Source organism: Misgurnus anguillicaudatus, chromosome 8 (genome assembly GCF_027580225.2).
Source record: "Misgurnus anguillicaudatus chromosome 8, ASM2758022v2, whole genome shotgun sequence".
NCBI lineage: Eukaryota > Metazoa > Chordata > Actinopteri > Cypriniformes > Cobitidae > Misgurnus > Misgurnus anguillicaudatus.
In genome coordinates this window covers 33,369,911-33,387,817 of record NC_073344.2, presented here as the reverse complement: position 1 = coordinate 33,387,817, position 17,907 = coordinate 33,369,911, and the positions used below count along the sequence as shown (strand labels likewise).

Below are 17,907 nucleotides of genomic sequence, written 5' to 3'. Positions count from 1 at the left end.
AGTGCATCTGACATTACTGATCCCATTTTTCAAACCTTGTTATTGTGTAAAGTTGCTGTTAGGGCATAAATAATACCTGTAAAATGATAAAGGTCAAAATTCACTGCCAGGCGATATATTTTCTTTAATAGAAGTCCCCTTTCAAACCCTACAGCGAACGCAATGTTGAGCCCCATATAACAAAATAACATCTAAAATTATGTAAGACAATTTCCGAAACATAAGAAAAAAAATAATTCTCTGGTAAATCATAATTATGGGATAAAAGTCAAAATGATGTTTTTGACTTTTAAAGTCATCATTTTGATTTTTTTATCTCAGAATATCGCCTTTTAAGTCATCATTTTGAGGTTTAATCACATGATTCCGACCATACCTGTTAACCCTCCCATTTTTGCTGGCATTCTTCCATATTTTACCACTCTTTCCCGCCATTATCCCGTTTAAATAGTTTACCGTATTTCTCCCGTATTTTTAGTTTATCTATAAAAAATTCCATTGACTGTATCTAATGTTTGCTACATTTACCTCCGGTAAAGCAGTCGGCTAGCCTGGGTGCCAGCCGATTACCCCCGCCCACAAGATTTTGAAAACGGGAATATCGGTCTGGGGTTTCTGCGTTGAGGAGCTACTATGCTTGGACAAATGCTGGTCGAACCAATCAAATTGTCAGGGCGGGCTTTATACGATGATGGACAGATAATCAACAGTAACGTAATGAACCACGTCACCAAAGAGCGCGTGTGTTGAATGGCTGCCGCTGTAGAGTTCAGATGTGTGGATTCTGACATTGAGTCTGTTCTAAAAGATATCGACAGAGAATTGATTTTAAAAGAGGAACAGAGAAACGCGAGCAGGGCATTTGTTGATGTTTTTGCCGTCCTTCCTATTCGACAAAAGTTGGTCGCAACTGAAATGGCTAACGTTATCATGGCGATGCAACTCAGCGTGCAAGACGAGATGGATATAATTAGCGGTCGTTGCCAGCTTCTTTTCGGAAGCCTGGAATCGTGGTTGCTGAATAAGTGGAGGGACATGCTAGGCTCCAATATTTTCAAGCCAACGTAATGGGTATCGTCATGGATGAAGTTCCCCTAACGTACAAATGGTAAGAGATAGTCTTACTCTATGACTTAGTAAATACTTCATGTTGTGATATAAACGAAATGTTGTAAACATAATAGGTGTTGATGTACATTCGCTAACTCAGTATAATCACAATGTTAGTGTCATTGTAGCGAAATAACTAGCAGTTTGGTCAGGCTGCAAAGACGTCATTTCAACATACGTCACACACTCCATTGCTCTGATTGGTCATAGGTCTATCCAATTGAGTGCAGAGGCATTTTTCGGTTGAGACACGCCTCATAATTATAGCTCAATGGAGCGGTATCAGACTCAAATTCTGACTAGAATTGAGTATGACAACGTCAGGCTAGCAGTCGGCAGTATATCTGTAACATATCACTTAAAGGACACCCGTCAATGAAACAGCGCAAAGCTACAAACGGCACGCGCATTTAGGTTGCACGTCCGCCCGCCAGTGTACACAAACTCACACATTTGGATGTGCTGGTTAATGTGTGCTTTTTTAACTTTGTGTGTAAGGAAACACTGCTGTTTGTGCTTTACTACTTGAGTCAGAAGGTGTTAAAGGAGCATTTCACCCGTAGAAACATTAATTTTAATTGAAAGTGTGTCATATTTGTAGTTGAAATGTAACATGCATTTCGAATTTGGTGCCTATTTGACCAAGAAAAGGGGTGTTTGTAGTCTCACCCCCTCAACAAAGATATTGCACTTCCTTCTTTCAATGATGCAAAATGATGATTTTTACATCATTGAAAGAAGGAAGTGAAACACTGCAATCTGTATTTCTCCTGTCTCAGTGGCAACTGAGGAAATGATGCACGACCATTCAAAAACATGACTGGGGTTCTAACTAAACAAAGCTTAATGCAAATGGGTGAAGTGTCCCTTTAAGAAATGCAATATCTGTGACCTATGTGTAGAAAAAGTCAATTGCAGATAGAAAAGAGCCATACAAACAATGCTACAACATATACACTGCAAAAAAATGATTTTCTTACTTAGTATTTTTAGTGTTTTTAGTACAAATATCTAAAAATTCTTTAATCAAGATACATTTTCTTGATGAGCAAAATGACCTAAGAAAACAAGAAATGTAGACAAAAATATCAAATTTAAGTGAATTGGTGCAAAAAAAATCTGCCAATGGGGTATTAACATTGTACATTATGTATTCTTGAATTAATTGTTTAAGAAAAAAGTAAATTTATTTGAAGATTTTTTTCTAACCCCATTGGCCGTTTTTTTTTTGCTTGTTTAAAGCACAAATTCACTTAAATTTGATATTTTATGTATAAAAACTAGAATTATTTTCTTAGGTCATTTTGCTCAGCAAGAAAATATATCTTGATTATGAATTGTTAGATAGTTGTACTGAAAACAAGACAACAATATTGCATCCATTCCTTGCATTGGAGTGGGGGGGGGGGGGGTTGGTAGGGGTGGGGAAATTTCCCTTTTTTCAAATTCAAATGTTGAAAGGTATGCTTTCAACTTTCAAAGTCATAATCTTTCATCTTTTAGAGTCATAATTTTGACTTTTTTTCTTATGTGGCAGAAGTGGGCTTCCATATAAAACTACCTATGTTTAACTGATAAAAGAAAGTCATATACATCTGGGGTGGCATGAGGGCAAGTAAATTATGAGAGGTTATTCATTTTGGGGTGAATTATTCCTTCAATAGCCATAAAGCCATAGAGTCTGCTGTGAGCTAGAGTCAAGTTTAGGGTTACACTTTTTTAATAGAAACCTTGTTCCACAACCACCAAATTATGTTGATCCAGCAACATGCCCTAGTGTGATAAATCACATGCATTGTGCATGATATGCCAATGTTTGTGTGTTTTATTGCAAATGTGTGCGTTCCTTACCCTCATTCCCTCAAAGCGTGACAATGCTCTCAGAGGTCTAAGAGCACGCAGTGTTCTCAGGGACTTAATTGCACTTAGTTCTGAGTAACCAAGAGCATTTGCTACCAGACTCACCAAAGACACCTGCAAAAGATACAAACACACACACCTAAACATGTAAGGCACGTTAATAAGATCACGTGGTTACAGCAGCTCAGCGGTGACTCGATTACGATATTTATTGATTTGATTGAAATCGACTATTAATCGGCACACACAAGCTGTTTAAATGCCTGGACATTTCAATCACACGGACACAATTGGAAATGTGTGGGTAAATCCATACGTACATCAACGATCAGGAAATCGAGCCAGCACCAGGCATTGGTGAAGTATTTGGCGAAGCCGTACGCAACCCATTTCAGAAGCATCTCCAAAATGAAGATGTATGTGAAGACTTTATCCGCGTACTCCAACACTGTCTTGATCGTCTTGCGCTGCTCGATGTAAATGTCCTCAAAGGCCTGGACACACACATGTTATGTTTTATCATGAGAGGAATGTTTGACAACAAAAAGATATATTGTATTCTGTGTATGTGCCTGTGCATTGTACCCGATCCAAAATGACCCGAATAATTTTTTTACCCAAACTTGATGTCCATAAATCATTATTTTTTTAAAGAAAGACCCAAACAAACCTAAGATAATCAGACCTAATTGCCTAATTCAGGCAATTTTTTTGTACCCGTCTGGACTCCACCAGGACGCACCAGTCAGACAGAAAGAAACCCCGGTGGCCTTGCAACCAATTTGGCCCACTGCCCATTTTTTTCTCATTTGTTATTTGACAACAACACTAAGATAACCGCTAAAATGTGCATTTAAAAATGATTGACAGGTCTGTCACGAAAATTAACCTACCGCCAGCCACACGATTTTGCAAACTTGGCAAACAGATGAGGGGTTGGAAAAGGACTCGATACACACAAGCGAAATAGTTCAGGGCTTTTTGGGTCCGTTTGGGCAAAAACACAATCATTTTAAATTACTCGAGAACCGATGCCGCTACGTGACCTGACACGTGTCCGAGGCACACATACAACTTTTAGACCTAAAACCAGCTCGGGTCAAGACGCTTTTCCACTGCACATGACACAAAGACACGATTGTCTGAGTTCGCCCCCTAATGGCAGTCGTAATGAAGTCTCAGTTTAATCGTAACATGGGAGAGAAGCTTATTCCAGCGCAAGAGGCTTCATTTTTACCATCGTGAAATAAATAAATGAACGCAAATGAATGAACAATAAACAGCTATGCATATATGAACAAAGACTCTGTATGGAGACCAGAATAAAATAACGTATACATATTAAAATAATAATATATTACTTATCAGTAATCAATAGTTTTTTTAAGGATTCAAATGTTACTGATAAAGTTAAACAAAAAGGATTAATAATTTTCACCTCACACACAGTTTTGATTGGAATACACTGAAACTTCTGGTCGGCATATCGCATGCAGTGTAGTCGCACAATTTCACATTTTTTAACGGATCCAACGCTCAAAGCGGATCCGAAAATTACGCATCCGCAGATGGTCGGCACCTCACGCAGCCCCTTTGCGACTCTCCATGGGAAATGAATGACTTCCGATTTATCGGCCGTCGTTTGTCGTGTGCAGTGGAAGAGCGGCTTCAGACCTCGGGTTTTCGCAGGGTTCCCACTTCAAGTCAAATTTCCTGACTTTTACTGACTAAAAAGCTGAATTTCCATTACCTATGTCCGGGATGAGCCTGGATAATGTAGAAATGAATAAACGGTTTCAATAAACAGCTGATTACATTGTAGTCAGTGCAGGCTTGGACCCGGAAATGGTATTCCTTAGGTCAAAAGTTAACAAGCGGATTACATTTTGATAAATGAAAAGATAAAATGTAAAGCAACCAACAAAAATACATGTTATTCCATGACTTTGTGTGTACCTGGTAATTATGACCAACTGTCCCAGAATATGTGTGTGTGTGTGTGTGTGTGTGCATGTGTGAGTTGACACTCACCAGTGCTCCACTGCTAAGTAAAATCATGAAGATGATGAAGGACTCAAACCAGTTGTGCTCCACAATGATAAAGCAGGTTTTCCTGAGAATCCACCAACTTTTCCAGTGTCCTTGCTCGACATCGACCTGACAGCACTGAAACCTCATCACACAGCCTGAACAAGATACAGTGAGAGATCATGTAATAAGAGCGGACAGCTGAATAAATGAGCACTGTGAAGTAAACGCTCCAGAAAACTCAAAAAGTCACACAAAGTCAAATCTTATTGTGGGATTTGAGATGTATGATTTAAATGGGCCACAGTTTCCCCCTAAAATGCGGATATACTGTACTGTAAGTCAAGGTTTAATGGAGGTCATCTTGTATCTGACCCTTAAGGCTGGTTCTGTAGCTTTAAGAATTTTGTATTTCAATAGCTGGATTTCGGACCGAACGTGAAGTCAATCTTTTCACAATTCGCAAAAACAGAAAAACGAATGTGAAGAAAACAAATAAAAATTAAGGCCAAAGTATACTGTATTTTTTACGTGTACAGAAGAGTTTTTTTTAAATTCTGCGTACATTGCACGTGTTGGTCGCGTATGCACTTACAGGAGAATGTAGTATGTAGCCCAGGAGATGCATCGCAATTTGTTGCAGTGCGCATGCGGTCAACGCCTGCGTACACTTACGAGTCATACTATACTTTGCAAGGCTGTGCGTTCGACTGTGCGCATACATTTGCATAGATGTCAAATTACAAACTATCCGACATTCGCTTCGTAAAGCTTCGTTTCAGGGTTTTGTCATCATAACTTACTTAGCATATGCGTTTCCATCTCCCATTGTTCGCATGAACTCTTTTTTTGCACAAAACAAAAACAAACGCTAAAACTTTTTGCGAGTTAAGGGATTTTTATCCGAAATTTGGTGTTTCCTTCATTCGTTTCGGATGCGATACTTAAAAATGCACATAAAAATGGGGGATGTAAAAATATCTCACGGAAATTCGTGTTATAGTCACGAAACCTTTAATTAATGTATTTGTGCTATTGACACGATTTTCCGCAGTTTTTCGTGCTACTGGAGCAAGAATGTCTTTTTCGTGTCACTCAGCACAAATTTCTATAAATAGCTTTTCGTGTCTGTGGCACGACTTTCTTTATTGTGTCATTTTATATATTGTTTTCTCATTGTTTTTTCCAATTTTTTTACCATTGACGCTTGAAGTTGAGGTTAGAATCACTTTTCTGTGACATCCAAACCCCAACTCCAAGCAAGAATAGTTTTAAAAGCGAAAAAAAATGTAGACCAATGGCGGCCAGCGACTTCTTTTTTCGAGGGTGCTCGATGTGAAGTTCGTCACAACATGTATGTAGCCCTTCATGTGTGTGGTTCCTTTTTTCAAAATATGTGTTCTGCGCATCGAGAGACCCTGTGTGCATCACGTGTCTTGTCAAAATAAGTGCCTGCTGCAGATGAGTATAAAGGGTTTATGATAAAAAAGACGCTTTTACTGTTAAGGGAGGTGTATTTTGTGACCATGAGCGTCTCTTTTATCATAAATGGTTTTGATGCGTGTGCAGCAGGCACTTATTTTGACAAAACACGTGATGCACATGGTTCACATGACGCAAGAAACACATATTTTGAAAATGCAAGCAACACACATGACATTCCGAACACTTAAGGGGGTCGCACATCGGCTGTGCAGCGTCGCGCCGCGTCGAGTTGCATCTAGGACAACTCTGAGGTATTGTAAACCGGAGTTGCACATTAAATAGCGCGAGCTTCGTCAGATAGCATCTACTTCAAAATGCAAAATATACGTTAGCAGCCAATGTTAATCGTTAATGATTTGTGACAAATATGATGTTATTTAATGTTAAACTATGTGAGTGGCGCAACAGGGATTTGAGCAACTTACTAAGTCGTAGCTGGGCGGCGCAGACAGGCGCCACCTGTCGGCGCCGGTGTGTGTATACTCATAGAAAAAATGTGTTCGAGTTTTTTTAGAATAGCGCGGCGCTGAGCTGCGCTTCCTGTGTGCGACCCCCTTTATTTTGAATTAGCGCCCCTTGGATGAGCAGTCACAAGCCGCCACTGATGTCGAAAACCAATACATAAAAGTACATCCTAACCCAAACCCCAAATCTAACCCCAACCCCAAGCGACAATGATAAAAAAATAGGAAAAAACAATAAAATGACACGATAAAGAAAGTCGTGCCGCAGACACGAAAAACTATTTATAGAAATTCTATTTATAGAGTGACACGAAAAAGACATTTGTGTTCCAGTGGCACGAAAAACAGCAGAAAAATTGTGTCAATAACACGAATAAATGAATCAGATATTTGTGACAACAACAACACTTGTCGTGAGATAGGGTAGCCATCAACTGTACTAATTAGCTGCTAATATGTAAATGATATGCAAATGTGGTTGCCATATGTTGTCCAAGTTATTAATAATTTTATAGATTATGAAGACAATTTTTTTTTGAACGTACAAAGTGACTCATACACAACAAGACCATAAACATTTAATACCAGTGGCAGCTCGTGACCGCTTATCCGAGGGGTGCAAATTCAAAATAAAATGAAAAAGTAAATAAAAATGTTCGGAGTGTCATGTGTGTTGCTTGTGTTTTCAAAATATGCGTTTTGTGCGTCAAGTGATCCTATGTGCATCACGAGTCTTGTTAAAATAAGTGCCTGCTGCACACGCCTCGAAACTGTTTATTCACAAAATACATGCAAGACACTCCCTTAACAGTAAACTCTGAGTACGCATGAGATTATGTGAGTATCTGGCAAACGCGAGTGTCTCTTTTATCATAAACCCTTTAGACGCATCTGCAGCAGGCACTTATTTTGACAAGATACGTGATGCACATACGAAATTACGAACCACACACATGACGGGCTACATACATGTTGTGATGAACTTCGCATCGAGCGCCTTTGAAAAAAGAAGTCACCAACTGCCACTGTTTAATACCATGCTCGATTTTCATGCATGCACACACACCTTCAGTGAAACAGGCCTCCGGGTCTAGGGACTCCTCTGGCTCCAACTCGACAGACTCCGCCCCTTCTCCCGGGGGTCGGATATCCACCGTGCTCCCTTCTGAGGAACTCAGTACAGTATCTATAGGCAGCTTCTACACGGGCATCCACGCAGCCACACAATCAGACAGAAGAAAGCAAACACACTTAAGAGATTAGTACTGAACCGCATGTTCAGATCGCTCTCACTGTTATTCTCAATCTCATGCAGTTTCAGATCATTCAAAAGTACCTACGAGCCGGTGAATTTAAGATCACTGATTTGATCGATTTGATTGATTTCCTAATTTGCAGCCAGTCATGAAGACAAAGCTCTCTGGCCATACAGTGTAATCTCTCAGTCAGCTGTGGGTACATTTGATGTGCCTTCATTCCGTCCTCATGCATGTTTTTTGTTTCTCAAGGTGCATTTGTTCTCATCCAAGCTTGTGATCTTGTCATTAAATGTCAAGAGTATTTTCATGCCCAGTGCAAACGTAAACCCCTTACCTCTCACCCACCCCTTCCAAAAATAAATGACATCTATTGGAAAAGTCCAATACAGTACGTTTGCGTGTTTCAGATCACATGAGCCCACCCCATTGAGTGCAATCCCTTGATTGACATGAAAACACAGGCTGGAAGTCCATTCCGTTAAGCAGTGGTCAAGCTTCGGTCCGCCAGTCAGTTTGAAGAGGGGGAGCCGCATTAGTGTTAACTAACACCAGAGCTACATGCGAAGTCTGAGACAGCATTTGTTTAACATTGAGGGGAGAAATCTAACAAGCTAATATATTCTTAAAGGGTTGGTTGACCCCAAAACAAACATCTTGCCACCGCCTACTCAGCCTTGTGTCATTGAAACCACAGATAGCATTCGCTGTTCTTCAGAACCAAACATGAAAAGTGGAAGTGGATTGTGACCGCCTATTGCTAAACTTGAAAAGGACATAAATGCATTATAAAATAACTCACAATAGGATTGTGATACTTAAAGGGAAAGCTTGTGTCATCATTTACTCACCCTTCGTTTTGCTGAACACAAAGGAAGTTATTTTAAGCAAGGTTTGTAAAAAAAAAACATTTTTGAGCACCATTGACTTCCATAGTATTTGTTTTCCCTACTATGGAAGTCAATGGTGCTCCTGTTTCCTGCTGGATTACAAACATCTACCTTTGTGTTCAGCAGAACTAAGAAAGGTATAAAGGTCCATAACAAACTGAGGTTAAGTAAATGATGAATTCATTTTAATTTTGGGGTAAACTATCCCTTCAAGTGCCGTATGTTTCAAGTGTCCTGAATGCATACAAACAGGTTATAATATAATATAATATAATATAATATAATATAATATAATATAATATAATATAATATAATATAATATAATATAATATAATATAATATAATATAATATAATATAATATAATATAATACAATATAATATAATATAATGTAATATAATATAATTGATGAACTAATATAATAATAATAATAATAATAATAATACATTTTATTTATAGAGCACTTTACATCAACTTAGTGACCTCAAAGTGCTAAAAATGTATAAATATAACATTTTCCAACAGTAGCCGATTATTTAGACTGATATCTACCGATACCAATAGTTTGTTGATTATATTCACTTGGATTTTAACTTAATTCTAAAGATTACATTTTTGGAATGTTATTCATTCATATATGATCATTAATATTTAACTAACTAGTAATGCTTTTATACATTTTTTATACGCAGAGCTCAATTCAATGCATTTTCCTGTTCTCATTTGATTGACGGGATATATCGTCCATGACTATCGTCTGTTTTTAAACTATCCGCCGATACACTTAAAAAATGCTGGATTACTTATAATCCAGCATTAGGTCAAAAAGGGACGAGAGACGGGTTACAGTTAACAACAAATATATATATATATTTATATATTTGACCCAACAATGGGTTAAAATAATCCAGCATGGGTTAAATTACAACCCAGCGGGCTTGTAATTTATTACTGATTTTTGGCCAATATATTGGTGCATGTCAATATAATAAATATAATATAATATAATATAATACAATATAATATAATATAATAAAAAAACTATTATGTGTTATTTTACCCAGCTTTCGAAAAGGGATATATCATCCATGACTATCGGCTGTTTTTAAACTATCTTCCGATAAAAAAAAAAAATGCTGGTTTACTTTCAACCCAGCATTGGGTCAAAAAGTTACAAGTTAACAAAGAAAAAACAATAATTATATTTCACTTAACAATGGGTTAAAATAAATTTATTCCTGATTTTTGGCCGATATATCAGTGCATCTCTATATAATATAATATGATATAATATATAATAATAAAACTATTTAGTGCTGCCTCACGATTAGTCGCGACCAATCGTTTGCAGAACAAAAGTTCCTGCCCACACAATAAATGTGGGTATACTGTGTATAATAATTATGCATAAATATATACACACACACACATGCATGTATATGATTAAGAAACATTTGCATGTGTATATACATGTTTATATTTATATATATAATTTATTATATAAATATATTTTTTTCTTAAAATTATACATGTATGTGTGTGTATTTATATATACATAATTATTATACACAGTACAAACACATATACTATGTAAACAAAAACTTTTATTCTGCAAACGATTAGTCGCGACTTATCGTGAGGCAGCACTAAAACTATTATGCGTTATTTTCAACCCAGCATTTGAAAAGGGAGGAACACAAGCTCATAGGTTGTAATTTAACCTATCCTGGGTTGTTTAAACCCAATATAACTATATTTAACCCAATATAATATAACGTTGTCCAATATAAACAGTTTCTGGATTAATTTAACCCAATGGCCGAGTTTATCCCTTTTTGACCCAACGGGGTGAAAATAACCCAGCATTTAGAGTGTAAAATATAAAATGTAATCCATTATTTGATGAAAGCTTTGAACTTATACTGGAATTTTAAGGGGTTAATTAGTGTTTGGGTTCTGAAAAACAAAGAAAGCCATTAGAATGAGGGTGAGCAAACAGCGACAATAGTTTCCGTTTTGGGGTCAAACAACCCTTCAAGAAAACGTATAAGCTTATCTGTGTCACTCACAGAGCTTTTCTATGGGATAACATCACTTTCAGTGATATTACTGGTTAAGACACTAACGGGGTCGGACAATGTACAGTGTCTATTCGGTATGTACAATATCAAACAAGTGTATTTTAGCAACGGTTACACATTTTGCCAAAGCAAAAATTAATCACTATATTGTCTGATGTAATTGTGGATGTTGGATACTGGGTAAGAACTGTTGTGACATCCTTTGCCATAATAACAAAGTATTCCTGATCACAGTGTACAGCTCAACCTCACAGAATTGTTGGTTGTTGACTTACCAGGAAACCGGCAGTCAGAGAATAAGCAAAAGGTAAAAAAAATACGTAAGAGAAGGATGCTGTCTAAAACTAAGCAAGAGCACTGGTTGCAGTGGCACCCAGCTAATGCGGCGTGGGGGAATGATGTAAGCATGCTGTGTGCAATTTCAGAATCTTCCAGATTAGTTTGATCTCAAAGGCAAAGCTGAGCAAACCTGCATATGAGCTTCTATCAAATAAACTTTTCGTTCATCTATTAAGTATTTTTGATGTGGAGTGTAAAGCAAGTCCTAATGATGGATCACCGCGTAAAGATTAAAGCTTTCTTAATTTGTTTCCTAATTTCTGGTATGGCTGATATCCAACACATTTTCTGTTTTTGGTCCTCAAAACTTATTTGGGCACATCTGTGGTTTTATTCAAAAAACATGTTTAGCGTGCAAAGCACAGATTTCATGTTAATTGACAAAGTTATGAGATTTATTTTATCATCTTTAATCATTTACTTATCATACCTGTATAAAGGTGTTTTTTTTAACCTTCTGATTGTTTTGTATGCAACATCAAACCACATAAAGCAATTTGATCTACAGTTGATCTCATAAGTTTACATACCCCTTAAAAGTTAAAAGGGATCTCACAAATTGCTGTTTGGTTTTAAAGCAACACTATGTAGTTTTTTTACCTTTAAATAATGTCTCTAAAATTATTTCAGTGATAGAACAACTTTTAACTGGACAAATTGTACTGTTGCTGCAACCTGAGAAGCCTCCTAGCTGCTACAAGCACACTCTGAAAGTGGCGGTGGAGGGTAGAGCACACAGCCCCGCCCCTCCCCCTGCCTGCAGAAGAGGGTCTGATACCAGGCACTGTTGCGCTTTTCAACCACATGGGGGAGCCGTAAGTCAATTTTACATGGAAACTACATAGTGTTGCTTTAACTGAAAACCAGTGGGCAGTATAATGGCGGTGATCGAACGAGACTCGTTAACAAGGATCACAAAACAAAAACAAAGCCTTTGACCTTAACATCAAACTGTATTAAGAATGTAGGGTATGTAAACTTTTGAACTGGGTTATTTTTGTAAATGCAGCTATTATTTTGTGTCTTGACTTAAGTGTATATGTAAGCATCTGTTATATGACAAACACAACAATTTGTGCGATCCCTTAGATTTTTTGCTAAATACTAACATTTTGCAGCTTTTGCAAGGGTTATGTAAACTTATAAGCTAAACTGTAATTAGCAATTACATACATCACAGCAGGTCAACAAATGTCTTCTGGTCTAGACTGATTAGTATTGGTCTAGACTAGTCTAGTCTAGACTATTACTATTTCAACGTTTTAAAGTTCAATATATCACAGGCAGAAATTGCTAAAACTTGCACATTTATAAATAATCGTCGAAAGACAGCACCTTATATAATACATTAACCACAGTGTACTTAAAACATTAAACCCAGGGCCTAAAACTAACTTTTTGCCACACCTGCCAATGACAGGTGATAAAATTTACTGGCCATAAATATTTTTTTACTGGCCATGAAACTACATCTGCACTAACTAAACATATTAAAGTAACTCTATGCAATAGGCAATATGTATTAACATTAGTTTGCTACCTTGACCATAAATAATAATAATCCTTGATTATTATGCTAGAATGAGAGTTTAGTTTCTAGCCATATCGGTCTGGAAAATCGCAACTATTAATTTTATATCTGTCTTAGTACACAAAGTAGCTACAGAAGAGTCAAGTTTTAAATCAGTATTGTTTTCGTCAACGATGACGAAATGATTTCGTTGACGCACCTTTTTTTATTACGATAACGCGACGATGACTAGCTAAAAATGGCTCTAAGGTGACTAAAACATGATGAGACGCTTTCGAGTTTTTGTTGACGAGACGGAACGAAAATAATTATAGGTCTGACGTTCACAATGCATGTCATTTCTGCCTATTCTGCGTGAAATCTTTCTCTTTTTAGCTAAAAAGTATCAGCAATGCTGCCGCTTCGTATCCTTGTTTTGGGTACGCCCACCACCCGGCTGCCACCATGCCACGCAAGCGCACCAGATTTCATACAACAACAACACACCTGCGGCTGTGGCAAGTTTAAAGGACCGTGGCGGTGACGCCAATAAACGGAAACGACAAGATGATTTATGGACATACTTTTAGTATAATCCATCAGAAAGAAAAACAGAATGCATATTGGGAGACGACGGTAAATGTGGCCACAAACCTCTAGCGGCACCTGAAGGCTCATCACGCTGATATTTTTGTTAAAGGTAACTAACAAGTCACGCTCTTAACATATCATATACATTCAATTTTACTCGACAATCGGCTTGTGAGACATTTCATGGTAAGCTTAAGGTTTTACATTTATCTACTTGTCAAACATAAGCCCATTTCCAATACTTTTTAACCTAAATTTATTTGGTTAAGACAACTAAAGTTTTTTTTTTTACTTAAACTTGACTAAAATCTTTTTTGCGTTTTCATCGACTAAAACTTGCCTAAAACCTTTTTGTGTTTTGTCGATTAAAACTTGCCTAAAACTATCAAGTCCTAAAATGTGACTAAAACTAAAAAGCATTTTCATCCAAAAGACTAAGACTAAAACTAAAAGGGCTAAAAGGGTTTTAAATAGGAAAAATATTGAAACTCTTTGGTTATTTTTGAGCGTGATGTTAAATGGTCTAATCAGATTCAATGGATTGTGCTATGTTAAAAGTTGTCCCGCCAGAACCGGAGATCAGCCGAATGGATTCCAAAACGGTAAAAATATGGAGGGAAGCTTTAGGGGAGCTGGAAAATTAGCATATTTTTTAAGTGGAGTGTCCCTTTAATCTTAATACATGTTAATTAAAATTAACAAAAAAATTCAATTTTCAACGAACTAACTTGAACAGACAATAGCCAAGTTTACATGGACACCTTTTGCCTCAATCGGAATGATAAATCCTATCATGGCTTTTACATGAACACTTAATAATATAGTATTAAGGTTTATACAGTATAGCACAAGCTTCAATTCAGATTTGATCATTGGATTTCAAGATACGCATACAAGCCATGCTCCTAAAATCACTGTGCGTCTATCTCAGGTCACAATAAATTTTATTGTGCCGTGCTAATTATATTTATCAAGCAGCAGCAAAAACACCCATTAACGTGTGCCCAAAAAGCGTGTTTGACTTCACACGGTGCTGCAGAGACCGTCCGCGAGAGTCCACAGTTTTTCGTTGTACTGTATCGCTGCAGCGGCACCGCGCAACGCAGTGTAAAGTCGAACACAGGCAAAAAGTCATTAAACAATTATGAATAATAACATGAAAAATATTAGTGCACATCGGCTGAATGGCAATAGCCTAAACAAGCTTCAGCTAAAATTCGAGCCATTCTATAGGGGACATTTCAGCACTTGACAAATGGATAGCGACTCGTAAGTAGAACTTAAAGTCGCAATGAAATTAAAAAGAAAAACTATATATATATATATATATATATATATATATATATATATATATATATATATATATATATATATATATATATATATATATATATATATATATATATATATATAATATTTTAATATTGTGGAATTATTAACAAATGACTTATCTGTGAGCTTCATTCTTTTTTTTAAATTCATGTGTGCTCATAATCTTTAATCAAAAATGCAAATCTCCTCCCCTCCTCAAAACGATATCTTCTGGTCATATGGTATGGCAGGTGGGCGGGGTCCGGGAGAAGATCGCAGCGATTAGCAATTAGCAACACGAACCAACTTTAAACGATCCAATCAGATCTCGATGGACAAATTCAAATTCAGCCCTGCCTTATTTAATTCCAGAAGCCGTTTCATTCGGATATACGTCACCACGGGGAAAATAAGGCAATCGCTACTTCCGTTTCATGGCGACTTTAAAACCTAGCTGCGAGCGATCATTTTACGTGCATCTTTGGGAAACGCACATAAATTAACAACGAATGTTCGTTAAGTAGACTCTAAAAAGCGCTCTTGAGGGCTAAGTTCAATCGTTATCGGGAAACCCAGCCCTGATCGTGTTTACTTGTGCTTCTGAGCGGATTACAAACAGTATAAACCACCTCTCTCAACCCGATTAGATTTAAAATCGTTTGGCTATTTTTATTTCGATTAAGGTGTTTACATGGAGCATTTTCATTCGGATTGAACATTTAAACCGATTACAATGGTCCATGTAAACTCAGCTACTGATCAAATATCACTTTTAGATTAATAAATGCTGTAAAAAATATACTGTTTGTTGTAAATTTATTCTAGCTAAGTTGATATATCACTCTAATTTATAGTCATCGTGAGTTCGTAATGTTTCCGTTAGGTTGAGTTTCGACTTCTCGCAGCGCAGAACGACCGGATTATGATGTCGAAGTACCGCGAGAGTTATTCACAAGCACTGTTCTCAACTTATTCTTCCTATACCTTACATTATACAGTATATTTGCAGAGTTTTACTCGCATTTGGCGTGTGTTAATTTTAGGCCCTGATCAAACCTATTTATATCAATATTCTAGCAGCTAAATTAGTTTAATCATTCCAATATGGATTGTTTAAATGTATTTTATGAATCAAACAATTGCCTTTTCCGTCTATCACAATTCACCTCTACACACACACACACGCGCGCAAACACACACAGAGTCGACCGCAAGCTGTCTCAGTTTCTGCTTTGGGATAATTTAGCACTAAATGCTCGCTGACAGCTTGTACGAAAACCAAAACATACAAGCTAATGTAACAGAAAGATGCTCGATGGGCTACTGATGTAAAATGATGATCTTGCTCATTCCATGTGATTGAAGGTACTGCAAAGAAGCCCAGTACCACAGAAACACACATTCATGTAAAACAAAAAGGAAATCTAAAACAAAAGGCTGACAGCTGTCTCTCTTCGGTGCAAAACAGGGTCGTTTAAGGGGAGGGACGGGCACAGGCATTGAGAAATGAAACACAAAGGGCAATCCGATCCAAACGAGAGAAAGAAATGAAATTTATATTATGAAAAAGACGAGAGTTCAATGAAAAAGGCAGTCTCCATGGTTAGTGTGCGTGTGGAGGAAGATGAGTCTCTTACAAGGATCTCTCAGAGAAAACCTGGGGTTCGTCTGTCATAACGCTGCAATAACAGGTCACACACAGAGAGGAGATACACACTTCACATAACATGGATAAAAACGTCTGCAACACAATGTACCACTTCAATTAGAAAAAGAAAAACAGATCAAGTTAGAAGAAGGGAAAAAACAGATTAGGCACAGTGATATAGCTGGAGATGCATGGAATACGAACGCGCACAAATATACACACATACACATGCATACTCGATTTCACCCTGGGCAAGGATGCTAAATTGAACAATTTCCTCAACAAGCTCATTCATAGTCTGGGACCCATGATGCCATGCCTGCTCAGTTGGTCGTAAATAATACACATTAGGCTGTGTATGTGCGAGACGGCGTGTGTTTATGACAACATGATATACTGATGTAATGAGTGTACTCTTAAATCGTAAATCTACCTGCTACAGTGCCCAGAGGTTTGCCTTAACTAGCTGCAGATGAACAGGGTCATTGTATGCCCATGAACCCAATATAAACACAAACACACACACAGTCGAAATGATGCAATGGTAGTGTGACTCAACACAACGTCCCTTACAGGGAAAAAGACACTGACTCCTGATAATGTACAAACAGACCTAAATGAATGAAACAAACTATTAATAACAAAGATTTTGAACATACAGTAACGTTACTCTCTCCGACACTGGAATAAAGACTTGTGTTTCGTGCACGTTAAAAAAACACGGACGATCGGCTTACCTCTTTACTTCCCTCCACGTCAGACGAATCGCTGCTAAAATCTTCCGTGTTGAGATTTTCAAAGTCCGACTCTCCCACCGCAATCGGCACCGTAACCGTTAACGTGGGATTGTGTATGAACGACATGTAGTCGCATTCCCCGATTTCGTATTTCACGTGACCTTCCACCCCGTTGCCGGGGGAAACGCAGCCTCCCTTCAGATAGTCTGTGGTGAGATCGACGGCGACGGGAGCGTGATTGGACAAGCAGTTCTCCTTGCCGTCGCTGTGAAGGTCGTCGAGGGGTTTCTCCTCGTCTAGAGCGCGAGGTTTGCCGCCGGCCAGGCAGAGGCTTTGGATCAACTGCCGCAAGGCCGACTTGATCAGCGCGATGCCTTTCTGTATTCTGCCCACTGCGATCTGCAGGTTGTTCATTTCGCTGTCGTCGTCTGTGGCTGCCAGGTTGTCGGCACTGAAAGAGCTCAAGAGCAAGGCCAGGAACAGATTCAGCACCTGCCACGCAACAGCACAAAACAGCAAGGTCAAGCACAGCTGAGATGAAAGGATTCTACTTGAGAATGCTTGGGATGTGTCTGAGTCTGTGAAAAACATATCTGTC

At 37.9% G+C, this 17,907-nt stretch overlaps 1 protein-coding gene across 6 annotated transcripts in view; it reads right to left on the bottom strand.

Moving 5' to 3' along the window:
• Positions 1-17,907, bottom strand: part of scn1lab (sodium channel, voltage-gated, type I like, alpha b) — a 56,795-nt gene that overhangs the window by 10,113 nt on the left and 28,775 nt on the right. For all 6 annotated transcript variants that reach the window (XM_073870732.1, XM_073870730.1, XM_073870731.1 and 3 more), the window contains exons 17-21: positions 17,310-17,801; positions 8,014-8,146; positions 5,002-5,156; positions 3,291-3,464; positions 2,962-3,084 (exon numbers count right to left, since the gene is read on the bottom strand). In XM_073870732.1, coding sequence (XP_073726833.1) covers positions 2,962-3,084; positions 3,291-3,464; positions 5,002-5,156; positions 8,014-8,146; positions 17,310-17,801 — 1,077 coding nt within the window. The remainder of the gene's footprint in view (positions 1-2,961; positions 3,085-3,290; positions 3,465-5,001; positions 5,157-8,013; positions 8,147-17,309; positions 17,802-17,907) is intronic.